At 35.8% G+C, this 16560-nt stretch overlaps 1 protein-coding gene across 1 annotated transcript in view; it reads right to left on the reverse strand.

Annotated features, from left to right (window-relative positions):
• Positions 1-6771: 6771 nt before the first annotated feature.
• The window catches only part of STAP1 (signal transducing adaptor family member 1), a 43938-nt gene continuing 34149 nt past the window's right edge, over positions 6772-16560 (reverse strand). The window contains exons 7-9 of the mRNA XM_060090583.1: positions 15998-16067; positions 13617-13713; positions 6772-6833 (exon numbers count right to left, since the gene is read on the reverse strand). Of these exons, the coding sequence (XP_059946566.1) occupies positions 6772-6833; positions 13617-13713; positions 15998-16067 (229 nt within the window). The remainder of the gene's footprint in view (positions 6834-13616; positions 13714-15997; positions 16068-16560) is intronic.

A 16560-nucleotide genomic window follows, 5' to 3' on the forward strand; every position in this document is an offset into this window, starting at 1 on the left:
TTAAGGAATAATTGTAAAGTAACTACTTGTATAACCAGCTCTCAAATCAATAGAACATTGACAGCAGCCCAGAAACTCCCCTTGCGGTCCCTTCCCAATCACAACCAGCTTCCCCACACATACCCTCTAGCAGTTAGCACTTTTCTACCTTTTGTGATAACTGTGTCTTTGTTTTTATTTATAGTGTTACCACCTATGTATGTACCTAAACAATACATACAGTTTACTTCTGTTGTTTTTGAACTTTATGTAAATAGAATCAATACATTCATTTGTGGCTGCTTCTTTCATTCAACATGGGATTCATCCATGTGGTTGCTTGTAACAATACTTCATTCATAGTCATTGATGTGTAATTTTACCTTTGCATTAATATACAACTATTTATTTATTCATTCTATTGACTGTGGACAATTGGGATGTTTGGGTGTGGGTAATCACAGTTCCACAATGAACATTATTTTATGTATTGCCTAGGGTAACTAAGGTATATATGCCTAGGAATGGAATTCCTTGGTCATAGGATATTCACATCTTAAATTTTATTAGATAATAACAAAGTTTTTCCTGAACAATAGAGCTGTCGTGTCTTCCCACTTTGCTCATCTCTGGTGTTAACAGATGTTTTTTTTTTTTTTAATTGTGCCAATCTGTTGGATGTGCAGTTATATCTCATTGAAGTTTTACTCTGCATTTCCCTAATTACTCTAGAAATTAAGCACCTTTTAATATGTTTGTTGGCCACTCTTTCTTTTTTGTGAAGTGACTTTTCAATTCTTTTGTCCATTTTTTGGTTGTGTTGACAGGGTTTTTTTCCTCCTTGATTCATAAAAGATCTTTATAAATCCTGTTCTTTGTTGGCTATATAATTGCAACTATTTTTTCCCACTCTGGCTTGCCTTTCCCTCTCTTTATGATGCTCTTTGATAAAAAGAATTTGTTAATGGTCAGGTACTGAGAAGTGTCAATTTTTTGTTTTAAGGCTAGATCTTTTTGAGTTTTAAAAAAAATTGTTCTCTAGAGCCACAAAGTCATGAAGATACTCCTCTATATAGTCTTCTAAAGCTTTAATTTTGACTTTCCGATTTTAAGTTTTTAATTCAAGAAGAATTAATTTTGTGTATGCTAGGAAGTGTCTCACCACCATTTATTGAAGTCCATTCTTTTCTGCAGTGCCACCAAAGTCATATGTCATATCCATATATGTATACGTCTCTTGCTGGATTTCTTGTTCCTTCTTTTCTATCCCTGTGATGGTATACTTCATCACGATAGCTGATATATTGTTTTTGATATTTGGCAGAACAAGTCCTCCCAACTTATTGTTCTGTAAGTGTCTTGGTTATTTTTAGCCCTTTGTATTTTCAGTTCTCAAATTTCTAATTTCAAACATGCATATCTATCACTTTGCAGTTTCTAATTGTCCTGCTGAAATTTTATATCTTTTATCTACCTGAACATGAAAAGCATGATTATTTTATAGCCTGTGTTTAATAATTCCCAAATCTGAAGCTCTCCTGGGGTCTCTTTTTATATTTTTGTTTCTGCTAATTCTTATTTATCTTGTATCCTTGTATGTGTGGTTATCTTTAATTGTATGCCAATGTTGTATTTGAAAGCTTGCTTGTAGAAATATAGTTGACCCTTGAACAACACAAATTTGAACTGCCTGGCTCCACTTATGTGTGGATTTTTTTTCACTAAATACTGCATACTACAGTATTATATGATTTGTGGAAATGGAACTTCGGTTACGGAGGACTGACTGTAAAGTCATAAGCAGATTTTCAACTGTGCAGAGGGTTGGTGCCCTAATTCCCATGATGTTCAAAGATCAACTGCAATTTGATGCCCAATAAGATATTTTCATCCTCCACAGAGTTTTTTTATATGCTCTACTAGACACTTGGTCACTAGTAATTCAGGAACATTTTGACCCAATTTCAGAAACTGAGATTTTCTGAGTCATCCATGTGACTCAGAGCTGAGCTAACTGTACTAGTGCCCTTACTTCCTGTTAATCCTTACTTCAAAAACTCTTCAGGCTTACTAAGTGTGGATTTGGGTTACCAGAGCTAGTGCCCCCACTTCTTGGCTGGCACTACATTCTACCTTTGAATCCCAAGTCCCTTAGCTCCGCTCAGCTTCTCAGTAGCCTCTTAAAAATCTGCAAAATCTCCCAGGGTACAAGTGGTCACAAATGAAGAATTCATTTCCTTTATGAATTTCTATTTTCTCTCAGATATTAACTTGATAATTATTCACTAACTTAGCTTTCTAATATCATCCAATACTTTTTCAAATATATTTGAAATATTTCTAAATATTCTCAAGTGAGAATGTTAAATCCAAATTACTCAGCCCATTTTATTTCCTGTTGATTATGTGTAAAGAGTAATTGATATCTCTGTATTGCTTCTGTATCTGGAAACTTACTAAACTCTAATGATGCTTGTAAATTATTTGAAAATTCTTTTGGGTAGTCTACATAATCTTTAAATAGGGACAGTGATTTGTTTTTTCTAAGATCCAAATTTTGGTTTTATTAATCCTCTCTATGTTTGTTTTCTGTTTCATTAATTTCTGCTTTTATCAGTATTACTTATTTTTTCTATTTTGTTTGGAGTTTTTTATTGTTCTTGTTTCTAATTTCTTGTGGTAGATGCTTACCTCATTCATTTTCAGCCTTTATTTTCCATTTTTCATTAGGGGTTGTTCCTCTTCAACTCTTGAATTTTTTAGCAGAGTGTTCCTTCATTACCAACATAGAGTTTGGATTTGGGTTTTTTTTTTAATCCAATTTCATATTCTTTGTCTTTTAACTGGAACACTAAAGCCATTTACATTTAATATAATGACTAATAGATTTATGTCTGCCATTTTATTTTATGGGCGTTTGTTTTTTGTCTAGCTTGTTCTATGATTCTTTTTCTCTCTTACCTTTTTAAATTTGTATTTACTTTTGTTTTTTAATTCCATATATGCCAATTATTAACTGTCTCTCAATTCTAGACACCCTTCTGTACTCTGGAACTTTGCAAACTATATTTCTCCTTCACCATCTAGCTTCCTTTAGGTTCCACAAATAGGGGACACTAGAAGGAGACTGGAAAGCTGGAGAACAGGAGAAGAGACTTTGACTATTGCCATTTGCTTCCTGATCACTAGCATCACCTCAGCAATGGCTTTTCTCCCAGTAGTTGTGGTTGGTTCCCAGGCTCTACCTTTTTTCTGGCTCTCTGCAGGGTATCTGTTCTAGGTTTCCAGGTTCTAATAATCCTACTTTCTTCCCTTTAATAGTTGTGTCCCTTGCCGACATTTTGACTTCTCACAAAACCTGTTTAACCAATTCCTGATGTTAAATTCTTTCTTAATATAAATAATATGATTTCTCTTTTCCTGAGCTCTACACATTTTTTTCTTTACTACTTTAGTGGCTTTTATCTTTTGATGATTACCCTATATTACAACATGCATATTCAGATTAAGTCAGACTAAAGTTAATCATTATCTTTACATTTTGGAAGATTATAATTTCCAAAGATAGCCACAGCGATATTTATAGTCTCACATGCTTTTCTAGAAGCTTGCCACCCCCCAACCACCATTAGGCAGCAGAATGTTTCCACTTACTTTGAAACAAGAATTTTTGACTACCTCAACTAATACAACAGAATGCAGCGTATGTAACTGTACAACTTCAAGGTTAGATCATAAAAGATTATATGGCATCTGCATGGCTGGCTCTCAATTTCTTTTGCTTGCTCTTTCCCTCCTGGAAAGCTCACCCTTGTAATCCAGATACCATGTTGTGAGGAAGCCTAAACTAGCCCCCAGGAGAGAAACTGAGACCCCTAACCTACAGTCAGCATCAGGTGTCAGACATATGAGTAAGCAAGTTTTCAAGTGATTCCAGGCACCAGACTTCATGGAGCAGAGACAAGCCATCCCTGCTGTGCCCAGCTGAATTCCAGCCCCACAGAATCTGTGAACATGGATTGTTCATGCAACTTAGTTTGGGGATTATTTGTTACCCAGACGTAATAACTAGAACAACTATCTAACTAGCAGCTTGCATACTATGGTCATGTATTTTATTTTTGTATTTTAATTCCATTGTCAAGTACTTCAACGTCTTTTAATTCTATAGACTTTATTATTTTCTTATATAGTCATTGTTTATATTTATACACACACATATATATCACTTTCTTTACTCTTTATTCTCCTTTGTGCCTCAGGCTTACCATCTGGGATCAATTTCTTTCTACCTGAAATATTTCCTCTAGAATTTCATTTTGTGACAGTCCACTGGTAGCATACTTGCTTATGATTTCTTTGTTTGAAAATATCTTTATTTTGCTCTCATTCTGCAGAGGTATGTTTGCTGAATGTAAAATTCTAATTTGGCCTTTATTATCTTCCAACATGTTGGAAATATTTTTCTACTCTCTTACGACTTCCTCTTTGGCTCTTAAGTCAACTGTCAAGCTAAATATTGCATCTTTAAAACAAATATCTGCTTTCGTTTTATGTTGTATAATTATGTGTCTGGGTGTGGATTTCTTTTGTTAATCCTGTTTAGGATTTGTTCAACTCTTTGAATCTAGATTTGTGCCTTTTGTTAGTTCATTACTCCTTCACATATTGCCTATATCCCCTTTCTCTTTTCTTATATGAGGATTCTCATTACACGTGGCAGACTTACTCTGCCTTCCATATTTATCACCCTCTCTTCTGTATTTTCCAATTGTTTTTGTCTTGTCAGGATTTATACTGTATAATTTCTTCTGACACATATTCTACTTTACTTCTCTTCATCTGTTTCGTACATACTTACTATTAAATCCATCCATTTTGTTTTTAATTTTGGTTGTATTTTTCAGTCCTAGAAGTTCTATTTGGTTCTCTTTTTTAAAACTGCTGGAACACTTTTTATAGTTTCCCATCCTCTGCAGATATTGTCTAACATCTATTTAAACTATGAGGGCCATTTTATGGTTTCATCAATTTCAATTTCTGCAGTTTTTGTGGCTCTTTTCCTGTTGTTTCTCCCAGCTCAATGTGTTGGTGGCCTTCTATTAGACTCTCCACCTTGGTCAGGCCCTGGGCTTTGATTTCTTTCTCCCTGTCCATTCCTTTCACTTTATTGCAGTCAACCACTTTGCCTCACTATCTTCAAGAGTCCATTTTTTTAAGCGTCCTATATTAAGAACTGCATTTCTTTTAGATTGCAAGAATTCATTCTTAACATTTGAGATGGTAACAAATTGGAGATCTTGAGTCTCTTGTTGCTTATCTATATTTGGACTAACTTAATTGTGAGGCCCTTGAGAATAAGAGATAGATAGGTCGATCTTTTGTCATCTATGCATCAGTTAACAGTTGATATTACAGTAGATTTCAGAGAAGTATTTCACAAACTTTATTGTGTGTAGTAAACTTTATTGTGATGTGTTTTAAAAGAGCAGATTTCTGGACCAACCCCCAGAAATTAATTCACTCAGTCTGAGGTCAGCTTAGGAGTCTGCATATTTTTAGGCATCCTAGATAACTCATTGAATGAGTTTGCTAGGGCTGCCATAACAAATACCACAGACTGAATGACTTAAACAACAGAAATATATTTCTTCAGTTGCAGAGGCTAAAAGTCCAAGATTGATGTGTCAGTAGAGTTGATTTCTTATGAGGCCGTTCTTGTTGGCTTTGTTGATGGTCATCTTCTCCCTCTGTCTCACATAGTCTTTCTTCTGTGTGTGTTTGTGATCTACTCTCCTCTTCTTATAAAGATACATCTTTATAAGGTGTTGGAGCTAAGAGGACATTAAGAATCCATTCCTAACCCCTTCATTTTTTCAGATGAAGAAACCAAAGAAGCCAAACATTGAAATAATTAGAACCAGGAGTAGAATATAAGCCATATCTTTTGATTTTTTAGTTGATTCCCAATTTGAATGACCATCAATTTAGGAGCCTGTTTTTCAAGAAAAAAAAGTTTATGAAAAAATGTCCCTGAGATTTTGGTTCAGTAGATCTGGTGTGGGGCTGAAGAATTAGTATTTTTAAGGAATTCTAAGTGATTAGTCTCATACTGTGTTGTATTTGTGAAATGGGTGATTATGCAGCCTTTTACCATCCTTATAAATTAATGATTTTTACAAAAGGAGGTTATGGGTTGACTTTGAGCCAGCAAAGAGACAACTTTAGGGAAAAAATGGAAAATGATAAATTTCACTGATTTCCAATAACCAAAAAGTGTGGCATAGAGTATTTCCACTGGGAAAGGACTTCTCCTAGTACTTTTCCTGTCTGTGGTTTTTAGCTGGGCAATTAAAATAACTTATGTTTCATAATTGGTCAAATCAGATTTTAACAAAATCTTGTGAGGCTTTTTTGGAATTGCTAGAATTTATGAGAACTAGAGAATCTGCTGTGGAGATTGTATAGAGGTAAATGTATTAAACTGAAGCCCTGGGAAATAAAAACTCCATTTAGAAAGGACCACATGTTTTCAACTTATATCAGTGCATGGGAATGCATATATCTTTGAGTTACCCTCACAGCCATATACTATGGTTTTCTAGTGAATTGTTTTCATTCTGATAAGATAATGAAATTGTATGCTGCAGTGTTTAATTCTGGTATCCAAGTAAGTGACTTTGTAATCAGGATCAGGAAGATAGAGATAATTTTCTTTAAAAGTAATATCTTCCTTTTGAAAATAATAAATTACCAAGAAACATGAAAGTATAATAGTTTTACCATTTTATTTTATGCAATATGTAGATTTTTCTTCAACCTCTCTCTTCTCCCTTCTGTGGTGGGTTCTAGGCCTAGAAATTGTGGGTGGGAAAGCTTGATTGAACCAATGTTGAAGAGGGTAGTTCTTTATTTTCAACATGAACAATTTTCCTGCTTGTACTTGAAAGCTTCAGCAGTATGTGTCAAAATGGATTTTCACCTTTTTTGTAGTTTTTCTTAGAAAGTCCTATTTCCACTCTCATTTACTCTTCCAGCTTACTCTTCCATCATCATTCTGCTTTTGAAAGAAAATATATTACTCTACAGAAGACAGTGTGACTATCTGAAGTCTCTTCATGTTTCCTTCTAACTCTGTTCATCTGTCATTCCCTACTCCTATAACAAGGGACTAAAATGCAGGGAGGTTGATAAATTTGTTCCTGATCACAAAGCAAACTGAACCAGTTCAGCCACCAGAATAACAGTAATACCAGAGAACTAAACTAAAGAAACCACTGCCTAAGTCCCAGGCTAATTCCTGAGATATACATGCATAAGAGAGCCCAAAGCAACATACCAAAGGTTTTGAAACTGAACTGATATTGGAACACTTCCCAGAGAAAGTAAGGCAAAATTAGTTCAATCTAATCAGGATGATTGCCTGCTTAAAAAAAAAAAAAAATCTCCAGAGGATTTTAATAGGACCCAGAGGCTCATGACATAATATTCAAATTAAAACATCAAGATACAATTCAAAATTACTTGGTAAACAAAGAGGCAAAAAAACGAGACCACTTCTTAAGGGAAAAGACAACAGATGCCAACACTAAAATAACCAAGATATTGAAATTATCAAAGATTTTGAAGAGCTATGTTCCATGAGGTGGTGATAAATATTCTTGAAACCAACAGTAGGATAGATGTTCTCTACAAAGAAAGAAAAATTACACTAAGCAGAAATTTTCAAAATAAAAAATCTAAAATTAAAAAGATCCACTGGATAGATTCAGTAGAAGTTCTTCAAGTTGAAGATAAATGATACCACAGGAAAAAGAAAGCAATAGGTGGGAGTTATCTAGGTAATAATAGACTACTTTTCTCACATTCTTTAATATGTTTATAACAATTGAAAGCAAAAATTATAATGCTTGTTGGGGTTTTCAATGTTAGGTAGATGTAATATATATGACAACTATAACGTGGAGGGGAGAGTAAAGGGACATATATTGTTGCAAGTCACTGTTGGCTACAAACAAGTTACAGTTGCAACCCACCCTCAAGATACAGGGTTTACATAGTGTGTGAATACCAGGAAATGGGAATCATGGTAACCAATAGAATATGGCAAAGGTGATGGGATGTCAATACCATAGTTATGTTACATTGCATAAGACTCCACCTTACTAGTAGATTTGCTCAATAGTCCCTCCTTCCTTCTCCCTACCTCCACCTCCATTGGTATCTTTGAAGAAGCTGGCTGCTATGAACCCTAGAGCTGCAAGGAGTGAATTCTGCAAACAACCTGATTTGAAAGTGGATCCTTCCAGGTCAAGTCTCAGATGAAAACCCAGTCCTAGCCAACGAGATGATTCATGTAATCCTGGCTCTTCACATAGAGCCTGGAATGTAGTACATGTACACTTAATTGTGATGGTCCTTTTGTGTTTCTGAGAGTGACGGTTTTCCTCTGGGAAACAGAGAATATTGCTTCCTCCTTCCCCAATGCTATGCTTAGGCATTCAGCCATCCACTTATTCCACCAACATCCATCAGTTTCCACTATACCAGGCCCTGGGTCAGAAGACTATTTATTGAAGACTCAGAAAAAATGAACCAATTCCTTGAAAGACACTACCAAAATACTCTCAAGAAAAAAATAGATAACCTGAATTGTCCTACATCTAAATTCAATTAAAGAAACTGAATTCATAGTTTAAAACCTTCCAGCAAAGAAATCTTCAGGCCTATAGGGTGAATTCTACCAAATATTTAAGGAAGAAATAATACCAATTCTACACACATTTTCAGACTATAGAAGAAAAGAGAATACTTCTCAGCTCATTTTTTGATGCCAGCATTGCATTAATACCAAAACTAGACAAAATTGTTTTGAAAAACAGATAATACATATGATCAAGTGGGTATATGCAAGGCTGGTCCAAAAATGGAAAATGTATCAATTCATCATATTAATCAAATAAAAAGAAAAATCATGATCATCTCAATAGGTACAGAAAAATCATTTGACAAAATTCAACATCCTTTCACAATTCAAAAACAAAAATAAAACTACTTCAGCAAACCAGGAATTGAAGGAAACTTCCTCAGTTTGACAAAGGGCATTTTAAAAATAATTAAAAAAACTATAGACAACATCATACTTATTAGTGAAAAGTGGAATATTTTTCCTTTAAAACTGGGAGCAAGACAAGGATGTCCACTCTTACCATTTCAATTCATCATTGTTCTAGACAGTCCAGCCAGTAAGTACAATAATACAAGAAAAATAAATAAAAGTTATCCAGATTGGACAACATGAACTGAAATTGTCTCTAGTCACAGATAACATGATTTCTACATATAAAATTCCAAAGAATCAACAACCAAAAAAAAAGGCTTTTAGAAATGAGTAAGTGATATTAGCAAAATCTTGGAATACAAGATCAATATATAAAAATTATATTTCTATATAATACCAACGAACAATTGGAGTTCAGAATTTTTCAAACAGTACCATTTAGAGTAGCACCAAAAAGTTAAATACTTAGCTATTAATCTAACGAAATATGTGCAGGCTCTGTATGCTGAAAACTACAAAAGCACTGTAAAAGAAAGAACATAAATAAATGGAGGGATATACTTCTTTCTCGATTGGAAGACTCAGTATTCTCAAGATGTCACTTCTCCCTGAATTGATTTATAGATTCAACAAAATCCAAATCAAAACCCAGGAGAATTTTTCTGTAGATAACAACAAGCTGATTCTAAAACTTATACTAAAAGTCAAAGAGACTAGATTGGTCCAAACAATTTTAAGAAGAATAAAGTTGGACTTATACCTCTTGATTTCAAGAATTACTGTAAAGCTACAGTAATCAAGATAGTGTGCTGTTGGCAAAAGGGTAGGAACATAACCATTGGAAACTGATTCAGAAAAAATATGTTGAATTGATTTTTTATGAAGGTGTAGAGGCTATTTAATGAAGAAAGGATGATCTTTATAAACAAATGGTCCTAGAACAATTACATATCTAAATGCAAATGAACCTTGACTCATCCCTCACACCTTAAACAAAAATTCCAAATGGATCATAGACCTAAATTAAAACATAAAACTAGGAATTCCCTGGTGATCCAGTGGTTAGGACACAGCACTTTCACTGCCAGGGCCTGGGTTCGATCCCTGGTCGGGGAACTAAGATCCCACAAGCTGCATGGTATGGCCAAAAATAAATAAAACTGTAACACTTCTAAAAGAAAACATAAGAAAAAAGTCTTCATGATCTTGGGTTAGGCAAAGAATTCTCAGATACAACACCAAAAGTTCAATCCATAGAAGCAAAAATTGGTAAACTGTACTTCATCAAAATTTAAGACTGCTTTGCAAAAGATGCTATTAAAAGAATGAAAAAAAAATTTGTTAATCACATACCTGACAAAAGACTTGTATTCAGAGTATGAACAGAACTGTCAAAATTCCACCATAAGAAAACAACCCAATAAAAATATGGGCAAGATATTAAGGCATATATTTTGCCAAATTAGATATATGAATGGCAAATAACACATGAAAAGATGCTCAGCATCCTTAATTGTTAGGGAAATGCATATTAAAACTACAGAGATACCACTACAAACTTAATAGAGTAAATTTTTTTTAAAACATCTTTATTGGAGTATAATTGCTTTACAATGTTGTGTTAGTTTCTGCTGTATAACAAAGTGACTCAGCTATTTGTATACATATATCCCCATATCCCCTCCCTCTTGCATCTCCCTTCCACCACCATCCCACCCTCTAAGTGGTCACAAAGCACCGAGCTGATCTCCCTGTGCTATGCAGCTGCTTCCCACTAGCTATCTGTTTTACATTTGGTAAGGTATATATGTCCATGCCACTCTCTCACTCTGTCCCAGCTTACCCTTCCCCCTTCCCATGTCCTCGAGTCCAATCTCTACGTCTGCATCTAGAGTAACTTTTTTAAAGATAATATGAAGTGCTGGCAAGGATACAACCAGAGCTCTCAGACATTGATGGTAGAGATGTAAAAAGGTGGGACCACCTGTGAGAAGAGTTTTACAGTTTCTTATAAAAAGTTAGACATATACTTATCATATGACCCAGTAATCTCTTTCCTAGATATTTTACCAAAGTGAAATGAAGACTTATTTTCACACAAAAATCTGCATATGAATATTTATATAGCTTAATAATTTCACAAAACTGGAAACAACCCTAATATATTTAAATTGGTGAATGGATAAACAAACTGGTACCTCCCTACAGAAAAATACTATTCATAAATAAAAAAGAGTGAGCTCTAGTACACAATACTTGTGTGAATCTATACATTATAATGAGTGAAAGAAATCAGTCTCAGAAGGTTCCATACTGTGATTCCATTTATATGATATTCTGGAAAAATGCTAAACTATAGGAATGGAAACAGATCAGTGGTTGCCAGGGATTGTGTGTGAGAAGAAGGGTTGACTAAAAAAGAAAAACATTAGGACTTTTTTTGACATGATGCAACTTTCTGTGTCTTGATTGTGGTGATAGTTGTCAAAACTCATAGAACTATACACCAAAAAGAGAATTTTATTTATACAAATTAGGTAATTTTTTAAAAGAAAGGAAGAAAAATAACCCCTGTACATAAGATATATCACACTTGGAATCATTCAGTTCACATCTTCTATATGAAAAGCTCCAAAAGGGCCATATTTTGTTCTCAACACTAAGAATTCCTAGCCCAAGTACATGCAGCTACCCTTCCCTCCTTAACTACTCCGAGTTATCATGTGAGAGAACATGGGCTAACCTCCTCCAGGATTAGAGACCACAAGAAGACAGTGGTTCAGCCAGCCCCAGCTGACCACCAGCACCAGATGTGCGAATGAGCCCAACTTGGACCATGTAGCTCCAGTCAAGCCACCAGCTGGTTATAGTCCTGTGAATGACACCAAGTGAGACTAGCAGAAGAACTGCCCAACTGAATCCAATACAAACTGCTGATGTGCAGAGTCGTGAGCAAATAAAACTTGTTGATTTCACCACCATGCTTTAGGGGCGATTTGTTACACAGCATTAGATAACTGACACAATATCATCCATCGAGGAGGCAAATTATATTGGATCCCTCACCCCCCCTTTTTTTTTTCTTTTTAATTATTTTAGAGATGTTACAGGAAATCCTTTCATCTCTGGGGGAAAAAAAAGAAAAGCATATTAATAGCACATTCCCAGAGATTTCTATTAGGTGGTATTTTCCTGCATAAAGCCCAGGCAATGTATTATGCTGACATATCTATAATAACATGTTCATCCTTTGTGGTTATATTTTAAGATAGAGAAGGTCAAAGATGAGAGGGAGAGAGCTGACGGGACCAATAATCTGTAGTTGACAAAGTGAGACTAAGGGGGGACATGGTGGCAGTTTTTAAATATTTGATGGGCTTTTTAAAACCATGTGTTGTTTTAAAGCCAAAAGTTGGATTAATATGTATAAGTTAAAGGAAGAATGTTTCAGACTCAATAGTAGAAATAATTATCTAAAATGAGAGCTGACCAAAAGTGAACTATGCTGTGTCAAAAATCAGTGAGGTGGCTGTCATTAAGAATTTACAAACTGGTCACATCTTAGAGATGTTTTCTGTATTGAGTGTGCAGGTGATTCCTATACAGAATGGGACACTATACTGGATAATATTCTAAAGTTCCTTCAGACTCTGAGTTTATTAAAATTATTTGGCATCACAAGAGTCATACCCATGTTTTAAAACTTGGACCTTTAAGGCTTGCCATCCTTTTAATTAGTGAGACTTTCCAGATATGCCCTGATGCGGTAACCAAACCAAGTTGTTTTGCCTCATAATCTGTAGATATTTTTTCTCTCCTGCTTACAGCTTGTCAAGTGACCATGTGCACCAGGGATTGTTTAAAAGGATGGAAAGAAACTGTCACATCCAGCCTGCCCTGCTTTGCCAAAAACTGGACTACAAACAGGGCCAGCTTTGTGGTCATGTGAACTGTGTACTTGCACTGGGTCTCATGCTTGGTTTAATGGTCTGCTACCACTGTTTTGAAATTCTTAATAACTTATGAATAAGGGGCCCCACAGCCAATCCTAACTACGATCTTCATCTGTAGTTCCTCACTACCCACCCACTACTTGTTATCTTGCACTCTGCCTTCTGCCTTTACAGTGGAATAAGACCGCGCTCTCAAGTCATCTATTGCCTAATGGCCAATCCCCATAGTGTCCCCTTAATCCTCATCCATTTTCATGTCTCAAGCATCTGACATTGTTGACAGACCATACCTTTAAATTCCCTGTTTGGTTTCTGTGACTCTGTATGGCTTTCTTCTCATCAAATTTGTTTGATAAAGTTGAGTAGAATGATGGAATGAAGTTAATAGTCACAATACATGCCTCAGGATTTTTTTCTCTAGAGTGGGCCTATACTCTATCCACCAGGATTTATTGGTACTACCCTTATTTTCACAGGGTCATTGACAAAATGATTTCCAAGTGGATAAATTTAAAGGCTGAACTATATAATCCTACCTGGTTGGTATTACAAATCATATGTAGGTTTCTTTGTTGTTGTTTTGTTTTCCTTTTCTTAATATAGCAATGAAGTGAAGAACATACCAAGGGTTTCATCAGTTGAATATATAAATGGTCGTAAATTTCCTCGAGTCTCCTTCATGAAATAATCAATGACGCTGAAAAGATTTGGGAGTGTTACCTGTATACAGAGAATGAGAGAAGGCTCAGTGTCACCTGTGTAAAGTTAGAGTCAGAGAAAGCTCAAATGAAATTAATGGAGATTACTGTGTATTTCCTATTCTCCAGAAAATCATGTCAATTCCTCACTTCAATAACTTACTGAATGGCCAAGGTTTTACCTACCCATGCATTTTCTTTCTCCTTTATAACCGTATCTAATTCCCTATAAAGAAATTACCCCTTTCCTATTGTATACAGTTTGGTGGACAATAATTAGTTACTCTGTTCTTTCCCAGTTACTGTATGAGAATGTGATTCAAGTTAGGCCCAAAAAAGCTCCCTTCCTGAAATTTGAACTTGAGTAGAGGATCAAGAAAGCGGATTCCTAATCAGATGATGCTTAGTACAAGTAACCTTTTCCTAGTCCCTGAAGGTTTTCCAGCCTTCCAGTCATTCTATGGGCTTCCTACGTTCTTAAATTCTTTTTTTTTTTTTTTTTTTTTTGCTTGTTAGCCATAATTGCTTTCTTCTGCTTGAAACTAAAGACCCCTTTAAAGCCAGAGAACTTAGCGTTTTAATATCTCATTGTAACAGTCTAATTTACTTGGCTAGGAGTAACTAACATGTCTTGCTACCCCCTAAGCCAATATTTTTTAGCAAGTAAAACCAGGTTAAAGCTGAATATTCCCGGTAAACGTAAAGAGGAAAAAGAATTCACAAAATGACAACCTGGTTGAAGGGTAGGATTGGGGAGTATGAAAGGTGAAAGAATAATCCAAGCTGTTCACTTTGTGCACACTGGGGACTGTTGGGGCTAATGACAGATAAATGAGCCCCAGTTCATCTGTTGCAGAGGCACATTCTTCCTCCCCAACCATTGCTTCCAGTCACTTGGTTATTTGGATTATCCTTCAGCAATCTAATTCTCTGTTTCCTTCATTAGAATTTCTGAAAAAGCCCAGTCAGGCATGGACATGAGAACTGACAATCTCTGGGAGGCATTTATGGCAAAGATGTAAGTGGGGTATATGAAGCAGCAGCTGTCTTGCTCTTGATAAAGGTCTGCACTCTAAGGGTTATGGCCAGAACATAAGAAATTCAACACTACACTCCCTTTCTCTGATCAATACAATGGGCCTGGAGAGGCAGAGGAACTAGGAGCTCAGTTTTAGAGAAGATACCATAAACATCTTCAAGACCTATCGAATCCATTTAAGTGATAGCACTTTCCTGACCCAATCTTCCCACCACTGCAGCCTGAGATTAAAGATGCTTCCTTTCCCCAGCATCCTGGACCACAGGCCACATTACTTCATTGTCATTGGCTGAAACCAGTGTAAATACCAGTTTTTCCACCTGTATAATAGGTGTTACCTCAGGGTAATGATGAAGATTAAATTAGATGGCGTGTGTGAAGTATTTGGTTCTGTGCCTAACATAGTATCGAATGGTTATGACTACAAGTCAGTTGGGATAGGAGAGGGGTTGAATACAAGGAAGAACTCCTTTCTTCACTACTTGTTACTATTAAGAGGGTAATTTCTGAACTTCTGCATGGTGGGTATTAAAGGACCAGGCATTTAAAGATTTTTTTTCCCATTAGAAATAAGCACATTGGGGGCTTCCCTGGTGGCACAGTGGTTAGGAATCCGCCTGCCAATGCAGGGGACATGGGTTTCAGCCCTGGTCCGGGAAGATCCCACATGCCACGGAGCAACTAAACCCATGCGCCACAACTACTGAGCCTGCACTCTAGAGCCTACGAGCCACAACTACTGAAGCCAGCGCTCCTAGAGCCCGTGCTCCGCAACAAGAGAAGCCACCACAATGAGAAGCCTGTGCACCGCAACGAAGAGTAGCCCCCGCTCTCTGCAACTAGAGGAAGCCCGTGCACAACAACAAAGACCCAACGCAGCCAAAAATAAATAAATAAATAAATTTATAAATAAATAAATAAGCACATTGGAATACTTATGTACTTCTAATTGGAATATGTAAAATAGATGCTTAAGAAAAATAGTTTTCTCTCCCTGAGACAATTATATTGATAAAGATCTTCAGAGAAAGAAAGAAGTGGAAAGAATTGATAGCAGATGATCTACTCTGCCTCCCCCACCTGCTCTTGCATCTCATTTCTCACCCTAGATGTCTGCTACCTTCAGGACCCGTTAACATGGCTGTTTTTCACCAGCACTATGTTCCTAGGCAAGGAGTCTGCTTTCCCACCTTACTTTGAATTCTATAAGGTAGGTTTGGGAGGAAGCAGGAGAAAATTAATCAACAAAAAGGAAATAGTTACTTACAGGTTTTTCCAATTCAATAGTGTAGTTTTTTCCTACACTCATCACTTTGTAGTGCTTGATTCTTGGCAGGCTAAAAAAAAAAAGTTCATTTTCATTTAAGTATACTATTGGGTCAAATCAAACTAAAGTGAGTATAAAATATCACCTGTACAGTAAAACTATGTTCCCATTACTCTAGTTTTCTATGTCTCTTTTTGGGGGTTTATACACTAGGGATATAGGAAACCTGGGTCATTGAGTGGATGAATGAGAAAGAATAACTGAGATGAAAAAAGGAATCAAGAACTGAAAATCAGGCAGAAACTTTTTTTAAATGCCAGTAATTTATAAAGTAGACAATATTATAAAATCCTATGTAGGCATATACACATCAAATCTATATTCTCTATATTAAAAGGGAAGTAGAAAGAATTACTGAAAGCAAATTACTTTCTTCATCACTATTCCTATCAGAATGCCCTCAATATCTGTTCTTCCTGCTAGCCATATACCACCGTGGATAATCTGCCAACTTCAGGGCTGACTTAGAGATATGGAAAATGGTAGGTGTTAAGTATTATACG

This window comes from Mesoplodon densirostris, chromosome 1, assembly GCF_025265405.1.
Source record: "Mesoplodon densirostris isolate mMesDen1 chromosome 1, mMesDen1 primary haplotype, whole genome shotgun sequence".
NCBI classification, from domain to species: Eukaryota; Metazoa; Chordata; class Mammalia; order Artiodactyla; family Ziphiidae; genus Mesoplodon; species Mesoplodon densirostris.